Source organism: Crinia signifera, chromosome 8, assembly GCF_055691185.1.
Source record: "Crinia signifera chromosome 8, ASM5569118v1, whole genome shotgun sequence".
NCBI lineage: Eukaryota > Metazoa > Chordata > Amphibia > Anura > Myobatrachidae > Crinia > Crinia signifera.
In genome coordinates this window covers 61,380,927-61,408,792 of record NC_139224.1, presented here as the reverse complement: position 1 = coordinate 61,408,792, position 27,866 = coordinate 61,380,927, and the positions used below count along the sequence as shown (strand labels likewise).

The window sequence follows — 27,866 nt, the reverse complement described above, 5'->3', positions numbered from 1 at the left end:
TAAGACCTACTGTAGGTCTGTCCCTGTACACATGTTTCTTTCATGAGTGACAATACAATATCTCGTAGCTACTAGGCCACAATAAAGGGTAATGCACCCACAGGGACATGCACCAATCACAAATTGGTTCTCTCCTGTGCACCACTATGCAGTGAATGTTAAAATAAAAAGAAATATCCTTACATTAGATGCTGCAACAGGCTTTGGCTTCAGTAATGCTATAGAACATGTTACACACTTCATTCTTACACATACTGCAATTTACAGACTACAGGCAATAATGATGCACTTCTTATAGACAGATGATCACATGCTAGAATATTCTCATCATGTTGTTAAGACACAATTTTAAGCTCATTATTTGAATGCGTTGACATTTTTTAGACATTATTGTATAACAGCCCCTTGCCTTTGATTAAATAAATACAATTTTATATCTACCAACTATAATATAAATGACCAAGAACAAAAAGAAGTATAAATGTATATGATTACAAACTATTCCTCTATTTATATTGGGTAGTCCTATGACTTGGTTCATTTCAATGATGAATCACGTATTCCTTCTGAATTCAGTTTGCACCTCCATTCTGCCAGACCAAAGCATTATCTGTACTCAACACTAGGGAAATATATTTTGCAGAGAAAGTGCCAGCCATTTAATAAGCTGCTCTGCAAAAGACTGCCTGCAATTGTTATTTGGCTAGTCCCTTGGGGTGTTGTTGCAAAAGGATTTCAACAGATTATATATAACACCCTGCCATTGAACTTATCTGGATCTTTCTTTGTGTCTCATATAGAAGGTACGTGCTACAGAACATCTAGATTCTAGAAGAAGAACAAGCTTTTACCATCAGGCATACTATTAGTAAATGTAAGGTTACTGAAGCACACAGGGAAGCTAAACATGCACTACTGCAATCAGCCCCCACTCTGCTGGGATTGTGACATACTAAGAAATCTGTCCTTATTTGGCTAGCAGCAATAAACAGAATATTAAACTTGGGAAGGGCAGAACAAAACAATCTAACCAAGACATTATTTGTCTTTGTAATCACCTTAAAATGATGTATATTATCCTGGGAACAGATATGATACAAATAGCATATCATATTGTCTTCATTAGAAATTGGTTTTGCACACACTTGTCAACATCTTAACAATGTAACAATAGTTATTTCACACATTTAATAAAAAAAAATAGATTTTAGCACACCAGATTTTGTGTGTGATAACATTGGAAATGCCTAATTTAACCAGTTCATTTTCTCCATGTGCATACCAAGCCTTTGCAGAAAAATCTCATTCTAAAACCCTTTGCACGCCAAAGCTCATTTGGATTGTGGATTTTAGGGGTATTCCTTACCTTGTGTGCCCACAGTAATAGATGGTGACTAAGATTTCCTCCTTCCCACACAGGTATTACTGTATGTACCCCATTCCTCACCTTGTAGAGGTTATAACGTTCTTCCACGATCCAGATCTTCCTTGTTATTTTGTAGCTACGTTCTCTTTCACACCCCTTAGCCTGACGTCCGTGACAAGAGATAGGAGTGGTTTTTAAAAGGCTGTCCCATTAAAGTCACAGCGTGAATAGCAATGTGCCAGGCTGCAGTGCTCACACAGCACCTCTCCCACCTGTGCCAGGGACAGGGCACCTTAACCCACTGGCTGCCGGAGGACTAGACAATCATTGGTCTTTTGGGTCACTTGTGGCATGCAGTGAAGATGACACCTCGGATGACCCGAATCTCGTCTAGTCCTTACAATTGTACAATCATTTCTTTTATGTGTCAGGTGTGTGTGACAAAGCTAATGGAGCCTTTGAGTAAATGAAAATATAATTCAACAAAATGAACAGTGTTTTAATATTGTAACGGCATACCTGGTGCCAGCTATGTCTGTTTAAGACCCCTGGATGCAGCATGTGGCTCTGCAGTTATGGAACTACAAGTGGCAGCAAGTCAGGGGCTTTCAGTGCATTATGCGGCTTGTAAGACATGGAGAGTGACAGATTGCTAGGTCTCTATCTTGTGGCACAGTAATAGAGAGAGAACGAGATACAAGCACAGGGGATACTGGTCCTGGCGGCCATATATTGGGTATGGTGTGGCAGGCACATACATACTGACTGACAAATAACACTTCCAACTGCTGCCCTACTCTGTTTACAGTCAGGGCGAAATAGACCACTGCGCATGCGCATAAAGACACCTACACTTGGGATTTAGAAAAAAAAAGAAAAATAAAACACCCGTATCGTACAGTCCCCAGTGCGTCTGCGCAGTCAATAGAGTTTTCACATACACGCTGACGCGCCTGGGGGAGTGTGCAGACCACGCATGCGTTGTCACTCGTGCCACATTTGCGGAAGGTGATTGGTTGGTGGACTGACAGGGCGGAACTGTTGCCTAGGTGACGTTTGCTGAGCGGAAATGATGGAGGCTAGAGACTGAGAGCTGTCTGTAGCCGGTGTCCCACACGTGCATTGTATGCAGGAGCCTGAGGCGGGCTGCAGGTACTTATGCTGTCAGAATGCAGGATAGGGAAAGCCTGCTGGGTGTGGGCACCGAGCATGTGCTGACAGAGGGAGCTCCAAGTAATGGTAGATGGAGAGTGAGGCTACTGAGAAGAAAAACAGATTTCTTCATCCACAATGGTTTACTCTGAATGCATACCTCCCAACATGACCCTCTCCAAGTAGGACACAATAGGGATGGCCATCGACCATCAATGATTAGAAATCATCGATGGTTTATGGCTGATTTTGAATAGTTTTGGCAACGATGGCCATCCCTAGGACACAATGCTCTGTTTCTGAACTTCTCTCTTAATGGGGTAGATTTATTATTCGGCGATCAGGGGAATCTGCGCTATCCCCGTGCGTTATAGCAGGGGATAGCGCTTCCCCTGATCTATCACACCCGCCGAGCGTTTACTCTAACGCCGGCGGTGTGGGGCAGGAGGCATAGCGCAGGGGCGATATTTTGCACTGCGCCCCTGCCTCCTGCCAGATTTATGATCGGTCAGCATCGCTGACCGTTCCGCCGCCTGCAGCTGTCGACTTCGCCAGCTGCAGGCGGCGATGCCCTATACCTAACAGCAGGGACAGCGCTGTCCCTGCTGCTGAGCTGCGTTGGGATCTCGCGAGTCTAGCGTGATCCCGCGCATGCGCAGTCAGCCGGCCGGGGGGAAGGAGACGGCGCATCAGTATAAACTGATGCACTGTCTCCAGGAGGGACATCGCCGTAGGGGGGAGTTAGCGCTCCCCCACTCCGGCGGCAAGATCTTAATAGATCTTGTCAGTGTCCCCTCCTACTTCGCCTCGCTAATGAGGCGAAGCAGGAACTGTTATAGCGGCGCGATAGGCGCCGCTATAATAAATCTACCCCTATGTTTGATTGCCATCACCTCTTTTAAATGGATAAGAAAGGTGATGCCACACAGCTGATTGTAATTATAAATTAAAGTCCAGGAATAGAGCATTCTGTCTCTCCTGGAGATGGTTATGTTGGGAGGTATGTGAATGTTGTTTATGTGAAGTGAACATTATGATTATTATATCATTTTTAAAGTGCCACAATTTCTTTAGCCATTTGCCAGTGATGCACAGACCAAGGGCGGATCTACACATTTTTGGGGGGGTATGACTCCTGACCCTCCCCTTTCCAGTTGCAACATAGGCATGTATTCAATGCGGCCGGCGAGGGGGTTAAACAGTGAGGATTGCAGAAAACCAGCGATCCTCGCCATTTAACCCCCGCGCCGGCCGCTCGCTCTATTCAATGTTCTGGGGAAATCCTCGCCATCACAGGACGGCGAGAATTCCCCAAAACAGCGAGACCCGTGGCTAGTGCAGAAAACTCGCTGTGTTTAGCCGCGAGTCTCGCTGGTTCAGGAGCCGCATACGCCAATTCCCCCTCGCTCAAAAAATGGAGCGAGGGGGAATTGGCGTATGTGGGGGCTGCGTTGAATACTGTCAGGGTGAGTGGTGACAGCAAGCAGGAAGCTCTGCTCGCTGTCACCGCTCGCCCACAACATTGAATACCCCCCAGTGACTAAGCACGCAGGGTCAGCCCGAGTGGCCAAGCCAACATAGATTTTGCCGCCCCTCATTGTGGATATTGTGGGTGGAGCTACAGTGTGGTTGGAGTATAATAGTTCCAATTCACATTACACCACACAGTAGTGACAGCTAGAGCCGCCTTAGACACACTGCTCCAGGATTATGCACACCGTAATGCTTATTACACGTTATGCCACACACTGTGATGCCCATTACACATTATGCATGCCACTACATTATATATCATACAAATTAAATGTTTCAAGATACAAGTTAGTTCAGATTGAGCTTTGCTTGCTTTACATAGGCCGTCAAATTCATGTGTTGTATGGTGCTAGCGTGCAAAACAAGGTTACGGATATTTTAATACAATGTCTAAATGTCTCCCGTGCACATCCCATCACAGATACTTTTTGTACTAGATTGCATCTCATTGCATTGCAAAACTTATGTGATGTGATCTAGTCCAAATTGCCTGCAATAATTGTACAGTGTATGGGCACCTTGAGAATTAACCAAGTTCAGACAGAAGACCTGGCCCACCTGCTGACTAATGAATAGGAAACCTATCAGCAATGCTGTGTACACACGGGGGCGATAGGGGCTATAATCGCTGGGAATATGGTCGCAGGCGACCATATTGCCAGTGACTGGAGTGCGCACCAGCGATAAATCGCCGGGTGCGCGCTCCCGTTTACTGCCCCATTGTAATTACCTCTGCAGCTCCCCCAGCAGAGGTTCCTTTTCATCAGCGACCATCTCTGGTCGCTGATGCAAAGAAGACATTGGGCAATATATTGCTCAGGAATATATTGCTAGCAATATATTGCTGGGCAATATATCTCCCCCCCCCCGTGTGTACGGAGCTTAAGAAAGGAACCAGGCACTGACCAATTGGTCAGCAATAAATCTCCACACAGGTATAAAACTGCAGACCTATAAACATGCACCATCCCTGTCTTTTGGGGGGAAAAAAAGCCACCCTGTGTGTGGTGAAACGTGTAGAGACTGGTGCATTTTTGTGTTCAATGGCTCAGTACAGAATTGCGCTTATACCAGTGTCCATCTGACTGTAATTGAGCAGAGCACGGCACAGCTGCCCAGCTGATTGTCTTGTGGAGTCTGAAGGCTTCTGGCGCTGTGGAGATCTGACTGCAGTCTGTCATGCCTGCGGTCTGAGGCTGAGTGGCGAAGGCCACTGGCATTGCTTCTGACCGATGTATAAACCGGGGAGGTTTAATGCGGCTCTTGTGCATGAAACCACATTGTGGTACTTGATGATAGCCCGGAGGCGTGACCAGAATGGAGGAAGCAGGTAGTAAAAGCACAGTCTTTATTAATCATGCAATAGGTGGTTACAGCATTGAATAAGACTTGAATTGGCAACTTGAATCCGACAGTAACGTATGGCGCACACTAAGGTCCAATTGAGGCAATAGCTGCATATACTGGGATGAACAAGATAACAGGTGCAGTGTAAACACTCCTGCATTTATTTGATGCGACAGTGGCCACTAGATACAATATGCAGAGGGGTACGTTACTGTAGTTGCAGATGTTGGATGCAGGAACGATGGTGGAATATCGATAGCTCATAAATGATGGCGGAATATTGATAGCTCATTAAAGATGGCGGAACATCGATAGCTCAATAGGCAGGACTGCGCTGAGGTAAGTATCCTTCTCTGGGCAGAGGATCACAGGAGCTGGAATACCTGGAAATAAGCACACTGCAGCAGAGAGACACAATTGTACCAGCAGAGAGAGACAACTGTACCAGTAGGAGTCAACTGAAGTACTAGCAATTAGGACTGGATTTCCCAGCATACTTCTACCCACTGGGAAGCGGGGATTAACTGAGACAGTATGACCGGAAAACAGGTCTCACAGGATTGACTCAGGAGAATAGGTGACCAGACTAGACATGGCAGACCTCATGTTTGGCACTGGCGGGAAAGTTCATTTGGAAACAACTTGCTTGTGGCCGGGACAATGGTGGCTAACTAGAAGGCCTCGGGAGCTGAGAACTGTGGGCCAGTGGGAGAGAGGAGACCTGCTGCACAGCCACAGATTGAGTGGCGCTGGATGGACACAGGGGACAGCTGCTCTGCACACAGGGTGCTGATAGCACCCAGGCCTGAGATGCAGGGACAGTCTGGACAGGCACTTAGATGGATTGTGACACAGTCCACACATCTGCTGACCACATAGACCGCTCCCAGGGGTCTTTTCAACAGTTAAAGACGACTTAGTTTACAGAAGCCACAGTTGAATTCATCTGCCGCAGTCTATACATCTATCAGCCGTGCATATGAGATCCTCTTGTTATTTTGACATCTTTATATTGCAGGCTGACCTATACTCAATCCAGCTATATCTTTATCATTATTCAAGAACTAACTTTGTACTCTAAATCAGTGGTTCTCAACCTCGGTCCTCAAGGACCCCCAACAGTGCACGTTTTCCAGGTCTCCACACAGAATCGCAAATTAAGTAATGAGATCCACTTGATCTTTTAAAATGTGTCAGTGACTAATGAGTGCACCTGTTCACCTGCCGGGTGACCTGGAAAACATGAAGGCAGGTATTCAATGTGGAGAATCGCGGGCAGCAGCGAATCCTGTGTAGGATTAGCTGCACTTTCGCCGCAATTCTCCCTGTAGGGCGATTCGCCAGGCAGCCGCCCGTCCACCCTATTCAACGCGTCAGGGGCTCTCCACCCCTGACGGCGAAAATTCCCCCCTGCAGCGAATACCGCTCCCGGCACTCTCCCCTGCTTCTGCGGCAATACTGCCACTGCAGGGGATGGAGCGGAGTCACGGCGGGGGAGCCCGCTGATGCCGCCAGGTGCCCCCGCACAGCCTCAGGTGTCAGGGACGGGTCCAGCAGCAGCAATAGCAGACCTCCGTCTCCAGCAGTCCCAGTGTGCTGACATCTGCTATCACCGCGCTGGGACTGCTGGAGCCGGAGGTCTGCTAGTGCTGCTGCTGCTGGAGCCGTCTCTCCCTTCTGTCAGTGTCCCACCTGTTGGGGTCGGGGAGCAGAGCGGGCTGCGTGTCGGATCCCGGCTGAGAGGTGCCCGGGCTGCTGAGCGGCAGCTTCCTCCAGGTCAGGTGCGCCCCCCTCCTTTCCCCTCCGCAGAGGTCCGCAAAACACTGAACGGGCGGGGGGGCGCCGTTGATCTGACAGGAACCCCCTGTCCGCTGGTGGGTGGCATCCAGCAGGGTCTGGCAGGAGGTCCCTGCGGTGTATGTGAAATCAACGGCGGGGTCCCTGCAGTGGATGTGAAATACTAGTTCCCATACACTGCAGGGACCCCGCCACTGATATCACATACACTGCAGGGACCTCCTGCACGCCAGCACTACCTGACATGACCCTGCGCTGCCAGACCCCACTGCATGCCACCCACCAGCGGGCAGGGGGTCCCTACAACCCTTATTTGAGATCAGCGGGGCCCCCCTGCAATATGTAAGTGAATCAGCCGCACAGCATATGTAACCAGCAGCGCCCCCCTGCATATGGTATGTAAAAAAAAATTATATAATTAAAAATATATTTGTGTTACTTGTCCAGTTAAAAAAATAGAAAGACTCATAAAAAAATTTAATAACTGATTTTTTTACACCCCCCCCCAAAAAAAACCCCCATCATCCCCATCATTTTAAAGGATCACATTCCAGTTCACCTAAAAAAGATGACGAATGTGAAATGGAGAATCATGGCAAAAATCTATGGAGAAAGCAGTTCTCCATTTCAGCATTGAATACACTGTCGGCGAATTCCACTAAAAACCCCATTGAAAATCACAGGCGAATTGTGGAGAATCATTTACGGCGAATCGGCAGACATTCGCTGTTCATTTGTGGCGAATTGCCTCCATTGAATATGGCGAATTGTTTTTTCTAACAGAAAATTTGCCGTTAACCCAGCGAATTGCCAGATTCACTGAAAAAAAAACGGCGAATCTGAAGCATTGAATACTGGCCGAACTGTTGGGGGTACTTGAGGACCAAGGTTGAGAACCACTGCTCTATATAACCCAGAACCTTTTAAAGGATCTAGTTGAGCGCAACAAGGTACCTTTTTATATGAATTTTATGGTATCTGGCTTTATTTTTATTACTGCTAAGAATTAGCCAATATTTTTAAATATTTTAGCATGTTCATGCATTAATGTTTTATACCCCCCGGAGGTTATTTGAATATATATTGTGCTGTAATAATAAATTGTTATATTTTATTCATTCTGTGTGTTATGTAATAAGGCTATCTCTTCCGTATGTACTATTTATTATTGGAGGCTGACATACCTCCTTCAAGTGGCTGCTGTTTTACATAGCATATTATAGATCACTATTCTCTCTAGCGCTAGCAACACTTTCTTTATCTTTATTGTAGTCACAATGTTTTAAGCAAACTGCTCCATAGTTTTTTAATTTTAATGAGCATCCTGGGCAATATTAGATGTCTAAATTGAATGCACCTCTTCTGGTCTTTAATGATTTTGTAAGTGAGTTTTGTTACAATATGTTTAAGTTTTATTTTTTGTTAATTTTTGTTTTGTTTCCTCTAAAATGAAGCCCTCGCCACTGTCTACTATGTTTGTCCTAGTAGAAATGGTGGACACTGTACGGACAACTCCGTGGCAGTTTGAACGCAAGCTAAATGACTCAATCGCAGAAGAACTGAACAAGAAATTGGCCAATAAGGTGGGAAGTTTTAATTATATAAGTTCTTCCACTGTTTTATGGGAATTCCACAGGACCTTCCCATGCAAATGAGGTGCCGTGGACGGGTGGCTGACTTCACGACAGCCACCCACCCTGTCTTTAGCCGGAAGCCCGCAAATATAAGTCAGTCTCCGCTGATTATATTTGCAAGCCCTGGACAAATCATTCAAAGGGCGGCGATGGGGGCCTCTCTGTAGTTTGATTAATTGGTACACAGTGGGACTTCATATTGATGATGAAACACAAATAGGATTTATAATTTTATGTATTCAAGACCACAGTCTTTAAAATACTTTTCAAGGATTGTGACTGTTTCTCTTTTTAACATTACAGAAAAAGTCATGTTTCAACAGTAATTTACTAAGAAACGGTTTTGTTAAGTAGTGTGCTTGTCATGATTGCTGCATGTGTATCTTCTAATATATTAGGATAGGTTCCACACAAGCAAAGGTCTGCTTACATAATTCCGTCTAGTGGCAAGCCGTGTTTGGCGGGGGGAAGCACACTAGAAGAATTGGGCCACACAAGTGAGTGGGGGCAGCAAGTTAGGTGATCTTAGCAATCTGTTTAGAAGAAGTATGTACAAAGGTAATTGTATACACTTGAATATGCAGCTGCCATTTTTAGGCTACAGAACTGCTTATCACAAGTGAAGCGGAGATCTAGAAAAGAAGATAGATGCCCATCGCAAACTCATTGTTATCTGTGTACACAAACGCAGCCAGTAGGCAATAATTATTAACATTGACTGCTCGAATAGCCCTATGGTCATGCATACTGGCCAGGGCACTAGTGACGCTAGTGTTTCTCTATGTACATGATCACAATTGATATCCTATACACACCCCGAAAGCATCCAATCCTCTGTTTTTACTGCTATTCCCCGTTCTCACCCTTAAATTGTATTGTCTTAGTAACCTTCCTGCAATTACTTTTTTGTTTTTTAATTCTCCCTTGTGACGTGTTAAAACATGCTGTGTCTGATTTGTTTGCATTTTGAGAATGAAAAAACTTACTTGCGATTCTTTACATGTTACCACTTATTCTTGATTTTTATTTATTTTTTAAAACTTCTTTTATGACCAGGTTGTATATAATGTGGGCCTCTGTATTTGCCTGTATGACATTACTAAGCTGGAAGACTCTTACATTTTTCCTGGTGATGGAGCTTCACACACTAAAGGTTAGTGCTAGATATTATCTGTTTGTTTCTTGGTGATAACAACATGTTAAGACAAATTCCTAAAATTGTTCCACACCACCACATCGCTAGTGATATGCATTCCCAGCTCCCATCGTCTGTATAAGAGGCATATTACAAACAATACTGTTAAACTCTGGTGTACAGGAACAGGGCAAGCACTGGTCTGCAAGGAACTAGGAGCTGAAACTTGATGGCACTGGTAGGATTTGAAATACAACTGAAACTGGTCCACACTCTGAAATCAACTGAAGATGGAGTTGAGGAGAGTACAGCTAGAACTGGACTGCACTCGGTATACAACTAAAGCAGAGTTTTGCCAGACTGGAATAAAATACCAATGGAACTAGTACAGCAGAAGTAGTTCTTGATTACCAGGATAGATCTGGAAGCTGGAGAGCACTCAGGCAAATTAACATAGTGCAATCAGGCTGAGGGCAAAACTGGTATAACCAGAGCAAACAGAGAGGCTATCCAGTACTTGGTAGTAACTTCAACAAAAGCAATGTTGTACTGGTGAGTTGACTTGGCAGGAAGTCCCATTTTATAGCATAAAGCGGAAGCTGGGAGTTGTGGTTAGCTGGTCTTGAAGTAGCATCCAGATGTGGAGAGTAACCTGACTACATCCAAGATTGCAGTACCAATGTCTGGGTTTTGGAGGGAACTCTAAACATGCTGTGGACAAAGTACAGTGTGGAAAGTAAAATTTGTGCCCAGATTTGGGATAAAATAGACCACTGTATAGTAGACCTTTGCACTTGTAGTATATGATACTACTTCCTTTCTACCAAAGAAGTCTCTAGATGAGGCAGTCTTTTGCAGTTTAATTTCTTTTTCCTGGTGGATCTACTCTGAAGTGTATCTGGTTTTGAGACTTCAAGTGATGGTTCTGCACATTCTTTCTGTTCTCTGGAATATCCAAGCAGGAAGGCTGGTGAGTTTAGGATGAAAATCTGGAATATATTTAAGGACAGGCTTCATTGGTATCGGCGTGTTCTCTTGAAGCAATGTGACTTTGGCAAAATGGGCCAGTTTGAAATTGTCTGTGGTTATTTTTACCAAATTTACAGTGCATACTTCACAGTCCAGGAGAACATAAATTCAACAATCGCCAAGTCATTAAAATCTTCTAGATCTGTTAACTCTCAATATTGGGGACCCCTTGGAAGGGATTTCTCAGCCTTGTTTAAAACTGAGGACTTATCCTCAAGCAAGGAACTAAGGGATATGAATGCAGTGCATATATTTATATTATTGGTTTTGACTCTCTTGCTGAATATGAGAAAAAAAAGTTGAACGTTGCAAGACTATATTATCTGAAATGAAAGTCTACAAAAATAGTAATTTAAAGATGTGAGTACTAAACGGTCAGAGCTTCCAGATTAGAGGGGCTAGTTTTAAGTGGCTGTGGTATATTTTGATGATTATAAGATTGTCAACATTGACTGCTCCGATGAAACGCTGACATGATTAGAATATCAACAAAACGTCCCTGGTGATCTAGCAATGACTTACCTTATATGGTGGCTCCGGCAGTGACATCAGAATGTCTTCAAGCACCTCTTGCAAAGCTTCCAGTTGTATGTCTAATCATAACCATCCCCTATTGCCTAACCATAACCATCCTCTTCACGCCTAACCCACTGCTGGTAATGCAGTATATCAACATTTCACATGTCTACATTCTCCATTTGTCTACCTGTTCAATATTGGCATTACAGTAATGTCGTAATCAAAGCTGTTGACAATGTGATGCATCACTTTTTATTCACCAACCTATTGTGTAAATGGTGTTAGTTGGAAGATGGTTCCATAATGCATGGAATGAATGTTGCAACACAAATAATCTTATGATCATGCAAGGCTGCAATTACTCATGGATTTTTCAAGTGCACAATATGTAAATGCGAGTTTAGGCATTTTACTTTAATAGTGTATACAGATGGTAAGATTTGGCTTCCGATGTTCCCGATATAGAGAGAATCGGAAGCCATATCGCATGCAAATCGCATACTTTTTTTAGGGCTTGCAAGCCCGATGCGCTGCCGATGCACGCTCCCGTGTGAGTGCAAATCGGCAGCCAGATAGAGAGGGCAGGCAAGACTATATAGTGCAGATCTGCACTATATAGTGTAAATTGTGCCCCTCTAGCATGCCGTGAGATGCAATCTGATCACATCGGGACTCATCTCATCTCAGGGCAGGATCTGCCATGTGTACACACCTTAAGACTTTGCAATGCCCACTTGCATATTCGAGCACTGCTGAAGTGTGCTGGTGGATCCAACCATTGACCATAAACCCCTCATTGTGCAGCATCTCCCTTAAATCTTTCTTTAGATATGGCTACTGGGTCTGATTCAGAGGTGGACGCAAAGTCTTTGTTTAACAGAACTGAGTGATTATATCACAGACTGCGCATGCGATAAAAGTGCCGCTGTGTATCTGCACACAATAAGGGGGTGCCAACATGATGTAGCGGGGTGTAGTTGTAAAAACACAGGTATGTCATTGCCGTTTTAGAGCGTGAATCTGATGTCAGCTGCCAGTCCTAGCATACAAGAATATGGCATCTGCCTTGTACTGTTGCAGCTAGTCTGCATAGCCATAGACCTACTCTAGCGGTCAGTGTTTCTCATTTCTACATATAGGTTGTGTATGTCCATCTCTGAATTACTCCCACTGTAACTATGGTCCTATGAAGGAGATTACAGCTGCGTGCCAAATTTACATGTGGACCCTTAATTTTTGCATAGACTTCAGGTAAAATCCTAGTCTACACCCTGAACTGCCCCTGGATTAGGGATTTGTTTTGCGTGCCTTAAGAATGCGAAACAAAATCCCCGATAGCCAGCCCTATAATCCCTGTTTTTTCACATAGATTCTGGAATTTATACCAGATCTGATGTGGTTTCACATTAAAACGGTGTATAGTTGAATGCAAATATTTTCTGAGAGAAATTCAATACCCCTCGGTGTGTATGGACCTTGTTTACTGCTTTGGTAGCATTTTTTTTTTTTCATAGAAAATACTACCAACCTACAGATAAAAGCTGTCAGAACCGAGAACTACTATTTCCTTGATATGTAGTCATTTTAACTGTATTGACGTTCTACATATATTCTAAGGCATGACATTAGGTTTGTAATGGATTTCATCCTCTATAGCAGCATTTCTTGGCAGGTCTGGTTCTCTTCTGACTTGTGTTGTGTTCTTGTCTTTCAGTTCATTTCAGATATGTTGTCTTCCATCCTTTTCTTGATGAGATCCTAATGGGAAAAATTAAAGGCTGCAGCCAGGAAGGGGTTCATGGTAAGAGAGTCTGGTCTTCCTTTTCTATGAATGAGCATAGCAAGTTTACAGGGGAAACGGTCATCTGTCAGATCACACTTAGGTTGACAGTCATTAGGTCGACTGGCCTCAAGGTCGACATGGGCCAAGGTCGACAGTCATTAGGTCGACATGAGTTTTTCACTGTTTTTTTACCCGAATGTCGACACAGTTGGAGATGAAGTGGCTTTTTTTTTATTTTTTTTAACACGGGGCCCTGGAGCATTAACAATGTTTTTACGTCACCCCTAGGCCAAATGTTCTTTATTAAGAAATGTAGAAAACTAATTACACAAAGTGTTTATATGTCATCCTTAGGTTAGTTATATGGTGAGGGTAAGGATTTGCTCCTGTTTGGCCACATATGATATGATTGGCAGCCACCAGCACTGGTTTTTGCCTCTTAGATTGACCATAAATAATTTGAATAGGTCCTGGAGCAACAACCCAGGGTGCCACGGCACACAGTTTGGGAAGAGCATTGTTATCTCAGTGGCATAAACATAAAATGCTGTCTGACAGTGTAATCTGCTACATTCTGTACTACACTGAACTGCAATAGTAATACTGAGCCGGTTATTTTATGTACCTGACAATATAATGTAAACATCCCATTCTCTAGGTAGGAAATGCTGCTAAGCGTGTTATTAAACAAGACATCTGTCACATTTTCACTGTACTCTAAGATCTTCCAGAGCAGTCACTAATAATTCACTCCTGTTTTCCCTCAGTGTCTCTTGGCTTTTTTGATGATATTGTTATACCTCCCGAGTCCCTGCAGCAGCCTGCTAAATTGTATCCTTTTCTGTCATGAATAGAATTGTAGCGAGTGTTCTATTACTATATGCAGAAAATCTATATAGTGATTAGTTAGGTCATTTCTTCAGCTTCAGGAATATTATGACAAATAACATCCAGTACTGTATGCAATCTCTGCTATTGACTATTGTAAATCATTTCCTCCATAAAATTCACTGGCCTCCTGAGTTTATATTGATTGAAATAGCCTTTGAGGATATTATTATTCAATATATACTTCGTGGGACAGTTTATGTATATTTATATGTGTGTGGATATAGATATATTATTTCAACATGGTTATTTATTACCAGTTATTCTGTAGCATTTTACTAATTTTTTTGTAATCTCTTTATTTATATACACCGTAGAAACGTTTAGCATCAAAAACATTGCAATACAATATGAATGTATGCTGGCATAACAATAAAAAAAATATAAAGCCAATAAATGTCTGTATGTAAAGTCAGAAAACAGAATATTTGAACATTCACATCAGTCCCTGCCCCAGAGCAGCTTACAATCTATGTTCCCTACCACATGTACACGAACACACAGTCATTGTAGGGTTAATCTTGTTGGGATCCAATGAGCCTGCCAGTATATTTTTGGATTACTTTGAGGGTTAGTCAGTTATAACAATGTATATCCTGTATACTACTTTTGTGTAGTAAGTATTACACATCTGTATTCCTTGCCCGGGTCTGCCATGATCTGTGTAATGAAGTACCTGCTATGGTTAAAGGAGTCTATACACGTTGAAACTGAGCAACTCCTGCAGTCATGGCACTGTTTATCATACACCACAAGCCTAATCGGGAACACTGTATTTTCCTGGGTTCATAACAGTGCAAATAATTACAATGAATCGCATTTGCAAGCTGGTTCGTTAGTATTAGTCCATTAAAAGGTGTGTGTTTTTTTTTTTTATTAACCCTTTGAGTGCCAAGTGAATTTGTCAAAATAGGTGTGAAAATTGCCAAGCAGACATTTTTATTCCTCATAATGACCTGTAATGTTTACCTTTTTTATATAGGATTTTTTTTTACACAACTTTTTTTAATTTTCATTTATATAACATGTGAGTAACGCTATAATTTTTAGCACATATTTTGCACATCTCCCACAGATGTTGGCAAAGGGTTAAGTAATAACCTCAAATCCTGCTTTCGCAATCCTGAGCTAGCCATAACTGAAAATGTCTAACCTGGTAACCCAAAGGCGGTTTCTGCATCCCCTCAATACTTGTTGAGTTTGCACGGTGAAGCCTTCACTGGCGCATTCCTGACTAAGGCCCCAAACACATTAGACGAGCCGAAGCATAGACGATATTGTTAACTATATTGGCGGTAGCTGCTGTTGAATGATATAGTGCGTGCAAGTTGTTACTGATATCGCATATTGGCATCACCTGTGGCCGCTACGCATGTAGGTTGTTGGCTACATAGCAAAAATGTACCTGCATGTACAGCAGATGGATTGGGGCGGGCGTTAAACCTATGCGGGAGCGCATCATTAATGATATTGAGCATGCACACTAGTCTTTTTTTTTTTTAAAGATCTTGCTCAGAGCGTTACCTTTTTAATATCTCAAAAAAGAGGGGATTTGAACAGCGCTTTGTTTCACTGAATGTAAATTTAAACATACAACTGATTTATTGTTGCAATAGAACTTATTTACACATCAAAAATAAAATAATAAAACCTCATATGAGGTACAATATGTAGGTATGCATATGTAAATCCTCAATAAGGACATCAATTGCTCAATTGGGTCTAAATGAAGCATGTTGGTAAGTCACCACAATAATTTTAGTTGGAAGAGTGTCACAATAAGACCTATTTCCATGCGTATGGCAATGTGGTAAATAGAGTAGCAAATGCAGAGCAGTGAAGGTAAAAGTTCTGGTCTAATGCCCAGCGGAAGACTGGTAGTTAACCAATGGAGGTCAAAGTCCATCTGAGATGGTCTATAATTAGTAAGGCATCCTCGCAGAATGAGGGAAGTATGAAGACGGTGGTGATGTGACCTCTGGGATGATTAATCTGGTCCGGGACCAATGCAATGGATATGGCTCAACACGTTTCGTTGGCAAACACACACCTTCTACATAAGCTGGAATATTGGAGCAGTTTCTGGGGGCCTCTATATATACACACACCTCTAAATTAATCTTAATCGGATGTGCATAATTTAATACTTAAAAAGTACAATACAAAACAACATCAGGTGACCGCTGTTTGTTCATGTGAACCAAAAGTCTAAGTCACTATTTAGATATGATTGGAGGGTATGGTAAGGGAATACATTTCTACAATCTATCTCACTGACCAATCTAAGATGAGGTTACATATAAGGGATAAGTGCAGATCTTTCTTTCCACAAGAAACTGGACTTTTTCTGCAATGCATACACCACCTACATCATAACTATTCAGTTGCTCAGATGATTGTGCTTTAGATTGGCAGCCAACATGACTCCAGTCGGCTTTAGCAGAATAGATAAAGGACACTAGAGAAAGGGAGATTAGGAGCCCTCCTGGGCAACATGGGTACATGTCCAAAACTGGAGACAGAGGCAGACACAAAGGTGGTGGTTGTGTGGGTTTGCAGACAGTGGCACGATGAAGGTGGAGGAGAAATCTGCATAGCGGGTACAGATGCAATACTGGAGTAGCGTGGTACAGATCGGCCAGAAGTAGCTTATGTGCAAAGGAAGAGTCTGTTCCCCCTGTATAAAGCAGGTATATAGCAAAGGGTAGCATTTTGCCAATTGTAAAGACAATTTTGGGGTGATCCCGCTGGCACGCTTGGGGTGGACCAGGCTAGGTAACAAAGCACACATCCTTTATGCAAACCAAACATGACTCACCATTTTAGAAGCCTGCTCTATAACACATGCCATTTCATGTTTAAAAATGATTACCTAGAATGTATAGGGGACCAGAACCATGTTCACTGACCATAGTCTTCCAGAGTGAGGCTTGTAGCCAAATGTCTACTAAACTAGAAACTGCCTGGTCGAAGCTTCCTTGCTGGGGGCTATTTGCCTCAAGGTGAAGTCTCATTGCACCCTGGCAGCAGGTAAAGTGGAGAGGGAGAACTCTCCTGTTCCCAATAATGCTCATGTGTATTTAGCTCTTATTTACATATCAATATCAATATAACTAAGTATGTCTTCTATTGAACATGCATATGTGAGGCCATTCACACAAATTGATTGGATACATTTGTTAAATCAAATGGATTTAAACAATAGTTTTTGTCCATTTTTTAGCATTTGTGAGCGAATAATTTATTGCAGTTCGCTGCGACACATTACCAGTTTTTTGCTCCCACCAGACAGATTTGACAGATTAATCTTTAGGTGTGTACCCAGCATTAGGCTCAGAGATGGGAACCTTCAATATTGTATGCTGGGTGGAGGCAATCTTCAAGCAGCAGACTGGGAAATGTTATAGGGCCTACACACATGCGGATATTAAGGCATTTTCTAAGCGACTTTCCTTAGTTTGGCAAAGTCGCTTAGAAAATGCCCCTACATCGGTGTGTGTGTGTAGGGGCTATAGCAACAGCAATGCGCATACCCAAATGTCGCTGGCCGAGATTGATAGTCAGTGACCATCAATCCTGCTGGTCGCCAGTGTTCTCTGCTAACAGTTCGCACTGTGTGGGCTGTCAGCTCTGTGTGCTGAGTGACAGCTGTTCAGCAGTGCCCGACCTAGCATAGCTAGGTCGCCCTACATACCTCGCTATGGGCCTTATTTTGGTTCATTCTTTCTGACAAAATCCTTCTTAGATGGACAAAACCATGTGCACTGCAGGGGGGCAGATGTAACATGTGCAGATAGAATTAGATTTGGGTGAGTTGTTTTGTTTCTGTGCAGGGTTAATACTGACTGCTTTATTTTACACTGCAATATAGATCTCACTTTGAAGAAAAACCCCACCCAAATCTAATTCTCTCTGCACAAGTTACATCTGCCCCACCCGCAGTGCACATGGTTTTGTCCATCTAAGAAGGATTTTGTCAGAAAGAATGAACTAGAATAACCCCCTATGTGTGTAGGGCCCATAAGGGTGTGGCCATCTGTCCCCTTTTGCAGTAGGTGCTAATAGAAGTAGTACATTCTGCATGATACATTCGGGATATGAGGTACTTTATTCATTTATAGTTGGTTATTATTAGTTCTGGAAGCTGACACTGATGTCAGAGACACAGGGGGAGCTGTCAGGAAGATCGTGAGTCACTGCTTTCCATACAGAACAGGAATGCAGAGTTATTTGGGTGAGTCTGTGGTGTCCTGCCAGCTTCTTCCCTGTCTTCCTGAAGAAGTAAAAGGTCATTTGCATCTTCTTTAAGCTTCACTCTGTATTTTTGATTCATTCAGTGGATTCTGCAAGTTGAGTTTTAGCAGTTCTACAGGTGACAACATGCTGAGTTTTGTATTTACCCTATTATTAAAAAAATATTGGAAAAAAATAATAAGCCCGCCCTCAGAGAATGCCCTTTGTTTGTTCTTTCTATTGTTCTGCTAGAAATGTTTAACAGTTGCCTACAGCATCATAAGTGTCATTTTACATGTTATTTTTACAATGTGTACAGTATTATGGGCCTGATTCATGATTGTAAGTAAAGCAGATTGGGCAAAACCTTGCTGCATTGCAGGTGGGGGTAGATGTAGTGTGCAGAAAGGTTCTGTGAGGTATTTTATAAACATACTAAAATAACCCAATGTTAAATCAGGCTTTTGAATTACATGTTGAGTATCCCTTATCCAGATATCTGTTATGCAAATGATTCCGAAAACCATAGTTTCTGGAATGTCCCCTTTTTTTTTGTAACTGGCACTGCTGGGGACCGGGGCGCTAAATATGTGCAAGAAGGTGATTGCTTAGCATTCACATTAGGTGCCTGAGAGAGTACACAAACTTTTTTTCATGTTTTGAACCTTTGGCCTGATTCAGCCTGTTCACTAGGCTGCGTATTTCCGCAGCATAGCCAACAAATAATCGCGACGAACACTCACCCCCTCCCGTCACACAAATCCTTGCATGTGAGGTGATGTGTACGCTTACACATCCCCTCACGTGCTGCCAGACAGGTGAACAATCGCACCTGCCCATTCGCAAATAAGTCTGGCGTCGTGACGTAAACCACCTGCCCTGAGCAGGCAACGTCCCGCCTGCACACCCAGGGGAATGGCCAGCGTTTTCATGGGGATGTCTTGCATCAGCCCCCTAGTGTTCCTTCCAGGAACTAAGTAGGGCAGCATAAGGGGGACGGACCGGGCCCACTGACATCATCGTTGTGGGCGGTCCCAGGCCGCCGCCACCACTAAAGGGGCCGAGGCCGGCCGGCACTGTGGCGCAAGGGTGCTTTCCTGGCCCCACCGAAGTCCCTGAGCTGCCGGGGAAGTCTATATGTGTGTGATGCATGTGTTGGATGTGTTTATACAACAGAAATGCACTTTGACATTTTGCATTCTTTTGGTGCCCACCCACCCACCTGAGCAGTTAAAAGGTTGAAACGCCCCTCCCTTTACTGTTAAAAAATAATAATAATACACCAATGGTTATAGTTTATATATGTCTGAACTTTATTTTTCTGACTTTGCATACATAAATGTATCAGTTTTATACTCTTTTATTGTTATGTCAGCATATATGCATACTGTATTGCAATGTTTTGGACACTAAACTTTTCTACAAAAAAAAAAGGTTGAAACGGGCCTGATTCTGATTGGGAAGTAAAGCAATCCATGATGCAATGCAAAGGAAGGGAAGCAAATACATAAAAAAAACTTTTTTTTTTTTTTTAAACTCCATAAAATGTTAAAAGACCAATAAAGATTATACAAGATCATTACAAACAAAAAGACAATAACTTTTTATCAAAGTCCTATAATTTTTATGTGCAGGGCAAATACTGGCTACTTTTGCAAGTATCCAGCAAATGTTAATGTGCGTACAAACTGGGCAATATTCCAAAGGATATTTGCGATAATGACTAGTCATAATGCCAATTTTGTGCATATCTTCTATGGAGGATTTTCAATCTCGGATGGTATTTCCCGCTGGGGGATATAGCGGGTGCCACTTTCTGACAGGATTGAAGGCAGATTCCCACAAAAAAATATCTGATCTGTAGCATTTATAACAGCATGTAGCATGTATAACAACATAACTTGTATTGCTTATTTTCTTCTATTTCACATTCTTCAAACACCTAAATTTACATAAATGTAGGTAATTGGTCACCATCACCAACCACTTGGTGTTGTAGCTGGACCAGTTTGAATCAGGTTTGTCTTCTAAATGCTGGATGAATGTATCCACTGCAGCTTCCGGTAACTCAAAACAAATTCTGCACATCTCTGCTTGATTTATGGGAAGAAAAAGTAGTTGCAGGGGTCTCAGACTGGACTGTGCGGTGGATGACAAAGTTCCTTGATGCTTTCATAGGCCAGAAATTGCAGCACTTTCTTGGAATTGTGGGTAATTGCATAGTGGTGATTAAGAAGGGCAACGTGATCGCAATCTTTTGGATGGCATCTGGAAATGGTTTCCAGTACTTTTGGCATGCATGCATCTCTCTAGTGATGATGTGCTGCTACATTAGTGGTACAGTTGCTACATAACCAGTCTTGGCCACAAACATTACCACCATCTGCTTGGCCATGCTGCATTCCCATTGTAACTTCATTGGCAGCGCACCTCTTAGTGGGATCCACTTATTGTCTCAAGTCATGTCTCATGCTCTCAAGACAGCCGATGGGGCACCTAGCATGCAGAAACCTTGCTCAGGCCAAGTGTTTTGGGAAGTATCAAGCAGATGGATCCCATTCAGATGCTGGTCTCCTTTTCGGACTGTGGAATGGTCACTCTGGTGTCCACCTGAATAATGGCCCGGACAGCAGCAACGTTGTACTCGGTGGTAGTGGGAATATATATACACACACAAAGTGGTGGGTTGGCACTCATATGGTTTTTCACGTCTGCATGGTGGCAGTGGTCAATAAAGTTGAGGACACAAGCGTTTGTGGGTCAACGTTTCATGCTCCTCGCCCTTTATGTCTTGATAAACAGCCATGAGCCCGAAACGTTGACCCACAAACGATTGTGTTCTCAACTCTATTGACATCTGCCGCCGTGCAGACGTGAAAAACGTTATGATTGCCAACCCACCACTTTGTATTACCATCCCTTCCAGGATCGTGTGGCACCGAAGTTCTCCCTTCTACAACAGTGAGTGCCGGGAATCAATCTCTCTCTCTCTCTCTCTCTCTCTCTCTCTCTCTCTCTCTCTCTCTCTCTCTCTCTCTCTCTCTCTCTCTCTCTCTCTCTCTCTCTCTCTCTCTCTCTCTCTCTCTCTCATTTTAGTCTGTGCCTTGATATTTCACATGAATTTGAGGAAGAGTTTACAGTCACAACCAGACAGTCGAATTGTGTCTACTTTACCTATGCAGTGCACAGCCTCACGTGTGTAATTCTCACCAGAGACTGTTTGTGTGGAGTTTGTATGTGCCCCCCAGCTGCTCCAAAGCATATGGATAGGTTATGTGGCATCTGACAAGAATGAACCTGTGTGTATACAGGAACTGATGTGACTGAATATATAGGACTTTAACAGCATTAAAGATGGCTGCCTTACCTGTCTGCAAACATCTCAAGTGCTCTGAGTCTTTTTGGCATAAGAATTCTCTCTAGTCATACAGATATTTATAATTCACTTACTGCTAATAAATTCCACCTGCAAAAAGTGCTATTCTCTGTATAGAAGTATTACATTTTAGTCAAGCTTCTGTTTAACACTAGTGCAAAATAACATCTGCAATGTAGCAGTGAGGTAATTGTTGCTGGTCATCTGTTTGTAAAGGTTTATGAGGCAATTTCCAAACAATGAGTCTCATGTAATAAATATTACTAAGAAATAAGTCTCATTACGGAGAGCTGTCAATTTACACAGTTCTTAATGAACCCTAAAGCTACATTAGGATATCTGCAGACTGATATCATCACGGTAAATGTTAAATAATGTGTTTTGTACTCCTAAGGAATATTATTATTATGTTATTTATATATTCATATTCTGCAGGGCTTTATAGAGAACATTTGAACATTCACATCCATCCCTGCCCCAGAGGAGCTTACAATCTATATTCCTTATCCCATTTACACGCACACAGACATTCTAGTGTTAATTTATTTGGGAGCCAATTAACCTACCAGTATATTTTTGGATTGTGAGAAAAAAACGGAGTAAACCCACTCAAGTATGGGGAGACTATACAAACTCCACACAAGGCCATGGTGGGAATCAAACCCATGATGTCAGCGCTGTAAAGCAGTAATGCTAACCATTACACCCCAGAATGGTACGAAAATAGACGGTTATTGGGAGACCCCCATATTGCGCTACATGAGTAGAATGGACTGTGGCCAAATCTGAACTCCATTTTGGTTGTCATGGTTGGTTATAAATGCATCGTAATCTGTTATACACTTTATATGATTTATATGAAATGCAAATATGATTTTCATTACTAGTATCCTACGCGATTGCAACAGTGAATTGATTTCAACTCTGTTTTATGTTGAACAGATGCAACTTTTCAAATGCAATGTGAGGCTTCAATAAAGAGTTGTTGCTTTTTTTTTTAGTATTATTTAGTGATTATTGTAGCCTATAAAATCTCTTAATATATAATAATAATCTTTAATTGTTTGACTTCTTTGGTACCCTATCTGTAAGAAAACCATGCACATTTCGGCCTGATCAATTTGGGGCACATATGTGTATCCACATTTTTAAAGTTGTTGGAAGACTTTAAAAAAAAATAATAATAATAATTTCCTTCACTATAGTATATATTTAACGTGTATTGTGTAGTACTAATCTGTATTATTAGGTAGCTGGAGGCAGGGCATAAAACATTGGAGCATTGTGGGCATAGATAGAGGGGTCACGGCACATATTTTGTACCTGGACCCTGCATTGTTTCGACACACCCCTGATTGACCTGTAATGCATGGGCATACAAATATTGGACAAATTAGTAGATAATACCTAACTCCTCAAAAGATTGTGTTTATCAATTGATTACAATAGAAGTGCATTCCCAAATTTTACCCACCAGCAGTAGTTTTTCAGTGTCTTATGTTTGTTATGTGCGTTATGTTTTGTACAGTATGTTGCTGGCATTTTTTTTTCATAGTCATTGTCAAAAAATTATTATAGCATTTGTTCAGCCCTGATTTAATGTGGAAAAAGTCATTTATGTATCCTGAACGCCTTTGCACCAGTGATGAAGCAGAGCAAGTTTGGGTATGGGAGTATGAGACTGAGGAAGGAGCTCATGATCTGTACATGGATATCGGAGAGGACATCCGATTCCGTGTGGTGGATGAGACCTTCATAGACACATCTCCAACTGGGCCCAGCTCTGCCGAAGCTTCCTCCTCCACAACTGCAGAGGAGACACAACGCAAGGAGGCACCATATACATTAGCGGTGAGAGGCACAACATATATTTATGTGTCTGTGTGTGAGAGAACTTACTATGTAAAGCCACACAATCCTTATAAAAATAGTAGAGAATAATAAGCATTCTACATGCATATATATATATATATATCTGTGTGTGTGTAGGGGCTATAGCGACAGCAATGTGCGTCGCTGGCCAAGATTGATGGTCAGTGACCATCAATCAAGCTGTCGCCAGGAAAACACTGGCACTTTCAAATCCCTCAGTACACAGCGCTGACCGATCATGCTGGTGTGGGCTGTCAGTGCTGAGCAACAAAGCCAACCTGGGTTGGTATGGAGCGCCTACCAAGAGTGGTTTAATCAACACAGCAGCTGCTTAAGGGAGTAGTCAGCTCCCAATTATACAAGAAAAAACAACAATAAAAGGTAAAGCAGCGCTGTAAATTACAATGAAAAATTTATTGTACACAATAATAAAAACATAAATTATATATTAAAATGAACCATTGGCATGTGCAAATTTCAAGTAATGATGTATTGGTGGACCCAATAATTATAATCACCAATTTGGAGGTAGAATTTGACCTGCTCTGATCCTTGGAGAGAACTGGAAAGTCCTTATTTGCCACTTGGTGGTATCCTGAAGGTGTTAGCATGGACTACAACTGATGGCAACGATGGAATTAGCCTATCAGGAGTCCCACTACTGCGAGTGGTCAGGTGTCCAACTGTACTTGTTGTGGCTTGAGACTTTCAAGATGGTGGAGGTCCGATCAGGTAAATAAGCAGGTGGGGCAGTCCTTTGGAAATAAAGGGTTAAAGTCCTCAGGTGATTGGGGTCCAAGGATAGGGTGGTCACCAACGCGTTTCGCAGTACCAACTGACTGCTTTGTCAGTGCTGAGCGACCGCACCGCAGCAGAGGTCAAACTATTAAGAAGTGGGGGGTCTCAATTACTTAAAGCTATATATAATATCAAGGTATATCCCCTAATGTGGAAGAAATGGCACTCATTATTTAAAGAGAAAAATGGGTCACCAGGTGGGAACTGAAAACTGGTTTCCTGTTCCCACCTGTTGGCCCGTTTTTCTCTTTATATACCTACAGTAATTTAGACTGGAGAAAGGTCCCTGTGAGGACCGAAACTTGGCTTATACTTTTGGCCATTTTTTTTTTTTATTTTTTTTTTTTTATTATTTTTTTTTAACCTGGACATCTCTCTGACGTCTAGTAAGTGCAATTTATTTCCCATTAGGGGATATACCGCAATATTATTAGATTGCTGTTTTACACCATTTCCTAAATGGCACCCCAGCAACTTGTTCCTGCTGGGTGAGCTGTGGTTTCATTATGCTTTATCTTTGCGTATCATGGAACACAGCTAATGTGCATGTTCCACCCTTTTATGTTAATCTCCTCATGGTGAAATCGAAGTCTAGCTCTGCCAAATAAGACACACCTATTGTGTACTTGTCAAAGGAGAATTCCCCCACACAAATCTTTCCATTTGTCTGTGCAAACATCAGCATCTCTGCACACGTTCCCTTTGTGAAAGCTAGGCACAATTGTGTAAACTGAGGCTCTCCTAGCTGGTTTTGCAAGTGTAACAAAAAAAATAATGGCTATTAATATGCATATTGAAGTGTTTTAGTAAGGTTTTTACACTTCCTAGATCACGCATTGGTGAATATATAAACATCTTTTTAAATTTTTAATGAAAATAATAATAATTGAATGCTAAAACTTGTTTCTTGTTTCCATTCCATTTAGGGCTCCATCAGTGAGCCAGGGCTGGGCCTGCTTTCCTGGTGGACCAACAACTGAAGAACAACAGAGCTGTATTTTGTAAATGTTATATTCTGCAGAATACTGAGGACTAAATTACCTCTTTCCTGTAGCCATTGAAGGTCATTCCTCTATTAATGAGACAAACGGGAGCTGTTGAAACCCTACATTTACCTTCATGCTAAAGACTGATAATAACCAGCTAATTAGGCTCTTTATCTTAGGTTTTTTTTTATACTTTCTACTCGAACAGATGAGGTTGAAACAAGAAAATCAAACTTTCTATTTTTTTTGAAGCTACATAGCCCATCAAACTCATTTCTAACTCAAAGAGATGGTCATCTGATATGTGAGCCATATCTCCATTTACATGATGTGGAGATATTGTGGGGCTTCAGTTGTAAATAAAGCTTTCCTTCCTCATTGTATTATTTGTCATGTGACTGTGGGAGCCATGGTAGTCACCTGACAAACAAGAAATAATAGCTGATCTGTTTATAAAAAAAAGTATACTGTACAGTAAGCAAAAGGAAGTTGTTCAGCTAAAAAAAGAAAAGAATGTTGATCACGGGTAGTGTTTATAAAATAACTTTTTGAACAGAAATCATGTGCATTATGCAGTATCCTTTCTGTGTTCTGTATTTCTGTATAGATTTGTCAATTTCATGTTGCTTCATAATTTATTTAACGCTATTATAGACATGGTGTTTATTCATCTTAGAACTTCTATGGATGTGTTTATTCAGGCGCCGTACGACTGAGCAACAATCGGGATACCAACGGTCAGTACGCCGACATCTGAATCTGAAAGTGCAAAAATTGCTTGACAGTCAGGATCACGACTGACTAACTATTCTTCCTTGTGGGGGTCCATGAACCCCATAGCAGGAGAATAGAACCTGTGTCGTGAGTCCGCGAGGGGCTTTTTTGCGCTCGCCGTTCTGAGTACCGGCAGCCAAACATGCCACACCCATTTATTCTTCTATAACTACTGAACTTTTCAGGCAGTGGTTTTCCCGACTGCAGGAATATTTTCTTTGGCAGTGGTTCATCTGCTGCTAGAAACGCTTTTATTTTTGGCCAATACTCGAAGCACTCCTCATTGTGAAACTCTGTACAAAAGTCCATGTATTTATAAGGACCTTTGTGAAAATAGAGCTAAGAATGCTGCTACTCTGGGGCTAAATCAGGGTTGCCGACCCTCCCGGAATTCCCGGGAGTCTCCCGAAAATCGGGTCCCCCTCCCGGCCCCCCGGAAGGGTGGGCAACCCTCCCGGAATCTGGGGGGCCCCCCGAATCGCGGCATGTAAATGCCGCAATCCGCGAGTCTCAGAGGAGGGGGCGAAGCTAAAATGGCACAATTGTGTCAATTTAGCCCCGCCCCCTCCATGGAGATCAGTCATTTATCCTATTTCCCGTAATGGGGGCGGGGCTTAATGACATCACAGTCAAGCCCCACCCCCCGATCGGGTAAGGAAAGTCTCCTCTCCGGGCTTCTCCCGGAGAGGAGCATTTAGAAGTCGGCAACCCTGGGCTAAATCCAAAATGACAGAACCTGTATTATATTTTGTTTGAATCCCTTGCTTCATAGACTACTTACTAAACAGATATACTGTAGGCTATGCATGAAAATTTGTCTCACTCTGTAGCCAGCTCTAACAAAATAAAATCCAACATATCTAAGGCAGAATCCACAATCTTGCATCATTTTTAGTGGTGGGAGTGGAGTAGTGGATTTAGGCCCCTATTCTGGTTGACTCTGTAAGATGCAAAGCTCGCAGCTTACCGAGTCCCAAAGTGCCTGCCCCGGTGAATACCTTACACCCCCCCACCTGCCGTCTGGCACCACGCATTACGCCAGAATTTACATGAGAACGTCCATGAAACACTTGAGGTTCCCATGTCAGAGCGGTCCCATGCAGGTCTGCGAGGGCGACAATCAAGAACATATGACAATCAAGAACTTCACCATTGTTCCCCCGTCCGAACGTATGGGGGACCTTCGGTAACCAGAATGCTGGGATGCGTAGTTCAACAACAGCTGGACTGTCAAGGTTAGCCATCAAGGACCTAGACACTGATGACCTAAGCGCAACGGAATCTGCTGCGCTATATAAGAAACTGTAAATAAATAAATGCTTGTGTTGACCTTAAACATGTCGACTTATTTCAGGTGTGTACCTAAACCATGTAGATTCAATGACCTTTCACCCATTTCTTCTGATAGTTTATAAACCCCTCTGTTATAATACAGCAATTAAGTCATTTTGTTTTATTTGAGACTTTCTAAGTGAATGCATTTAAACACCGGTGTCACCTTTCTCGCAACCTTGAACGAGATGCCACCATTATGACAGCATCAGATTTCAGAGCTACATACAGTGTGCAGTGTGTCAGCTGTTTTAGGTAAGGTGAGGGCATGTAATCCTATACTGTAGTAGAAATGATGCACGATCCATTTAA

The 27,866-nt window shown here is 42.6% G+C and overlaps 2 protein-coding genes across 5 annotated transcripts in view; one reads left to right on the top strand and one right to left on the bottom strand.

The window, feature by feature from the left end:
- CSDC2 (cold shock domain containing C2) overlaps positions 1-2,072 on the bottom strand; it is a 51,392-nt gene extending 49,320 nt beyond the window's left edge. The window contains exon 1 of one of the 3 annotated variants that reach the window (XM_083156553.1): positions 1,886-2,072. The gene's annotated coding sequence lies outside the window, so the exon portion shown is untranslated. Of the gene's footprint in view, positions 1-1,366; positions 1,669-1,885 lie in introns of those variants that run through there. The other 2 variants (XM_083156551.1, XM_083156552.1) reach the window with 2 other exon arrangements.
- On the top strand, positions 664-27,558 carry POLR3H (RNA polymerase III subunit H). Of its 2 annotated transcripts, none has more exons than XM_083156550.1 (7): positions 664-803; positions 8,650-8,778; positions 9,886-9,982; positions 13,227-13,313; positions 14,063-14,126; positions 23,436-23,643; positions 25,389-27,558. In XM_083156550.1, exons 2-7 carry the CDS (start codon positions 8,668-8,670, stop codon positions 25,440-25,442), a joined length of 621 nt encoding a protein of 206 aa, XP_083012676.1. In that variant the 5' UTR covers positions 664-803; positions 8,650-8,667; the 3' UTR covers positions 25,443-27,558. The 2 variants fall into 2 exon arrangements, with proteins under 2 accessions (XP_083012676.1, XP_083012675.1); XM_083156549.1 differs by lacking the exon at positions 664-803 and adding an exon at positions 2,350-2,518.
- Positions 27,559-27,866: the final 308 nt, after the last annotated feature.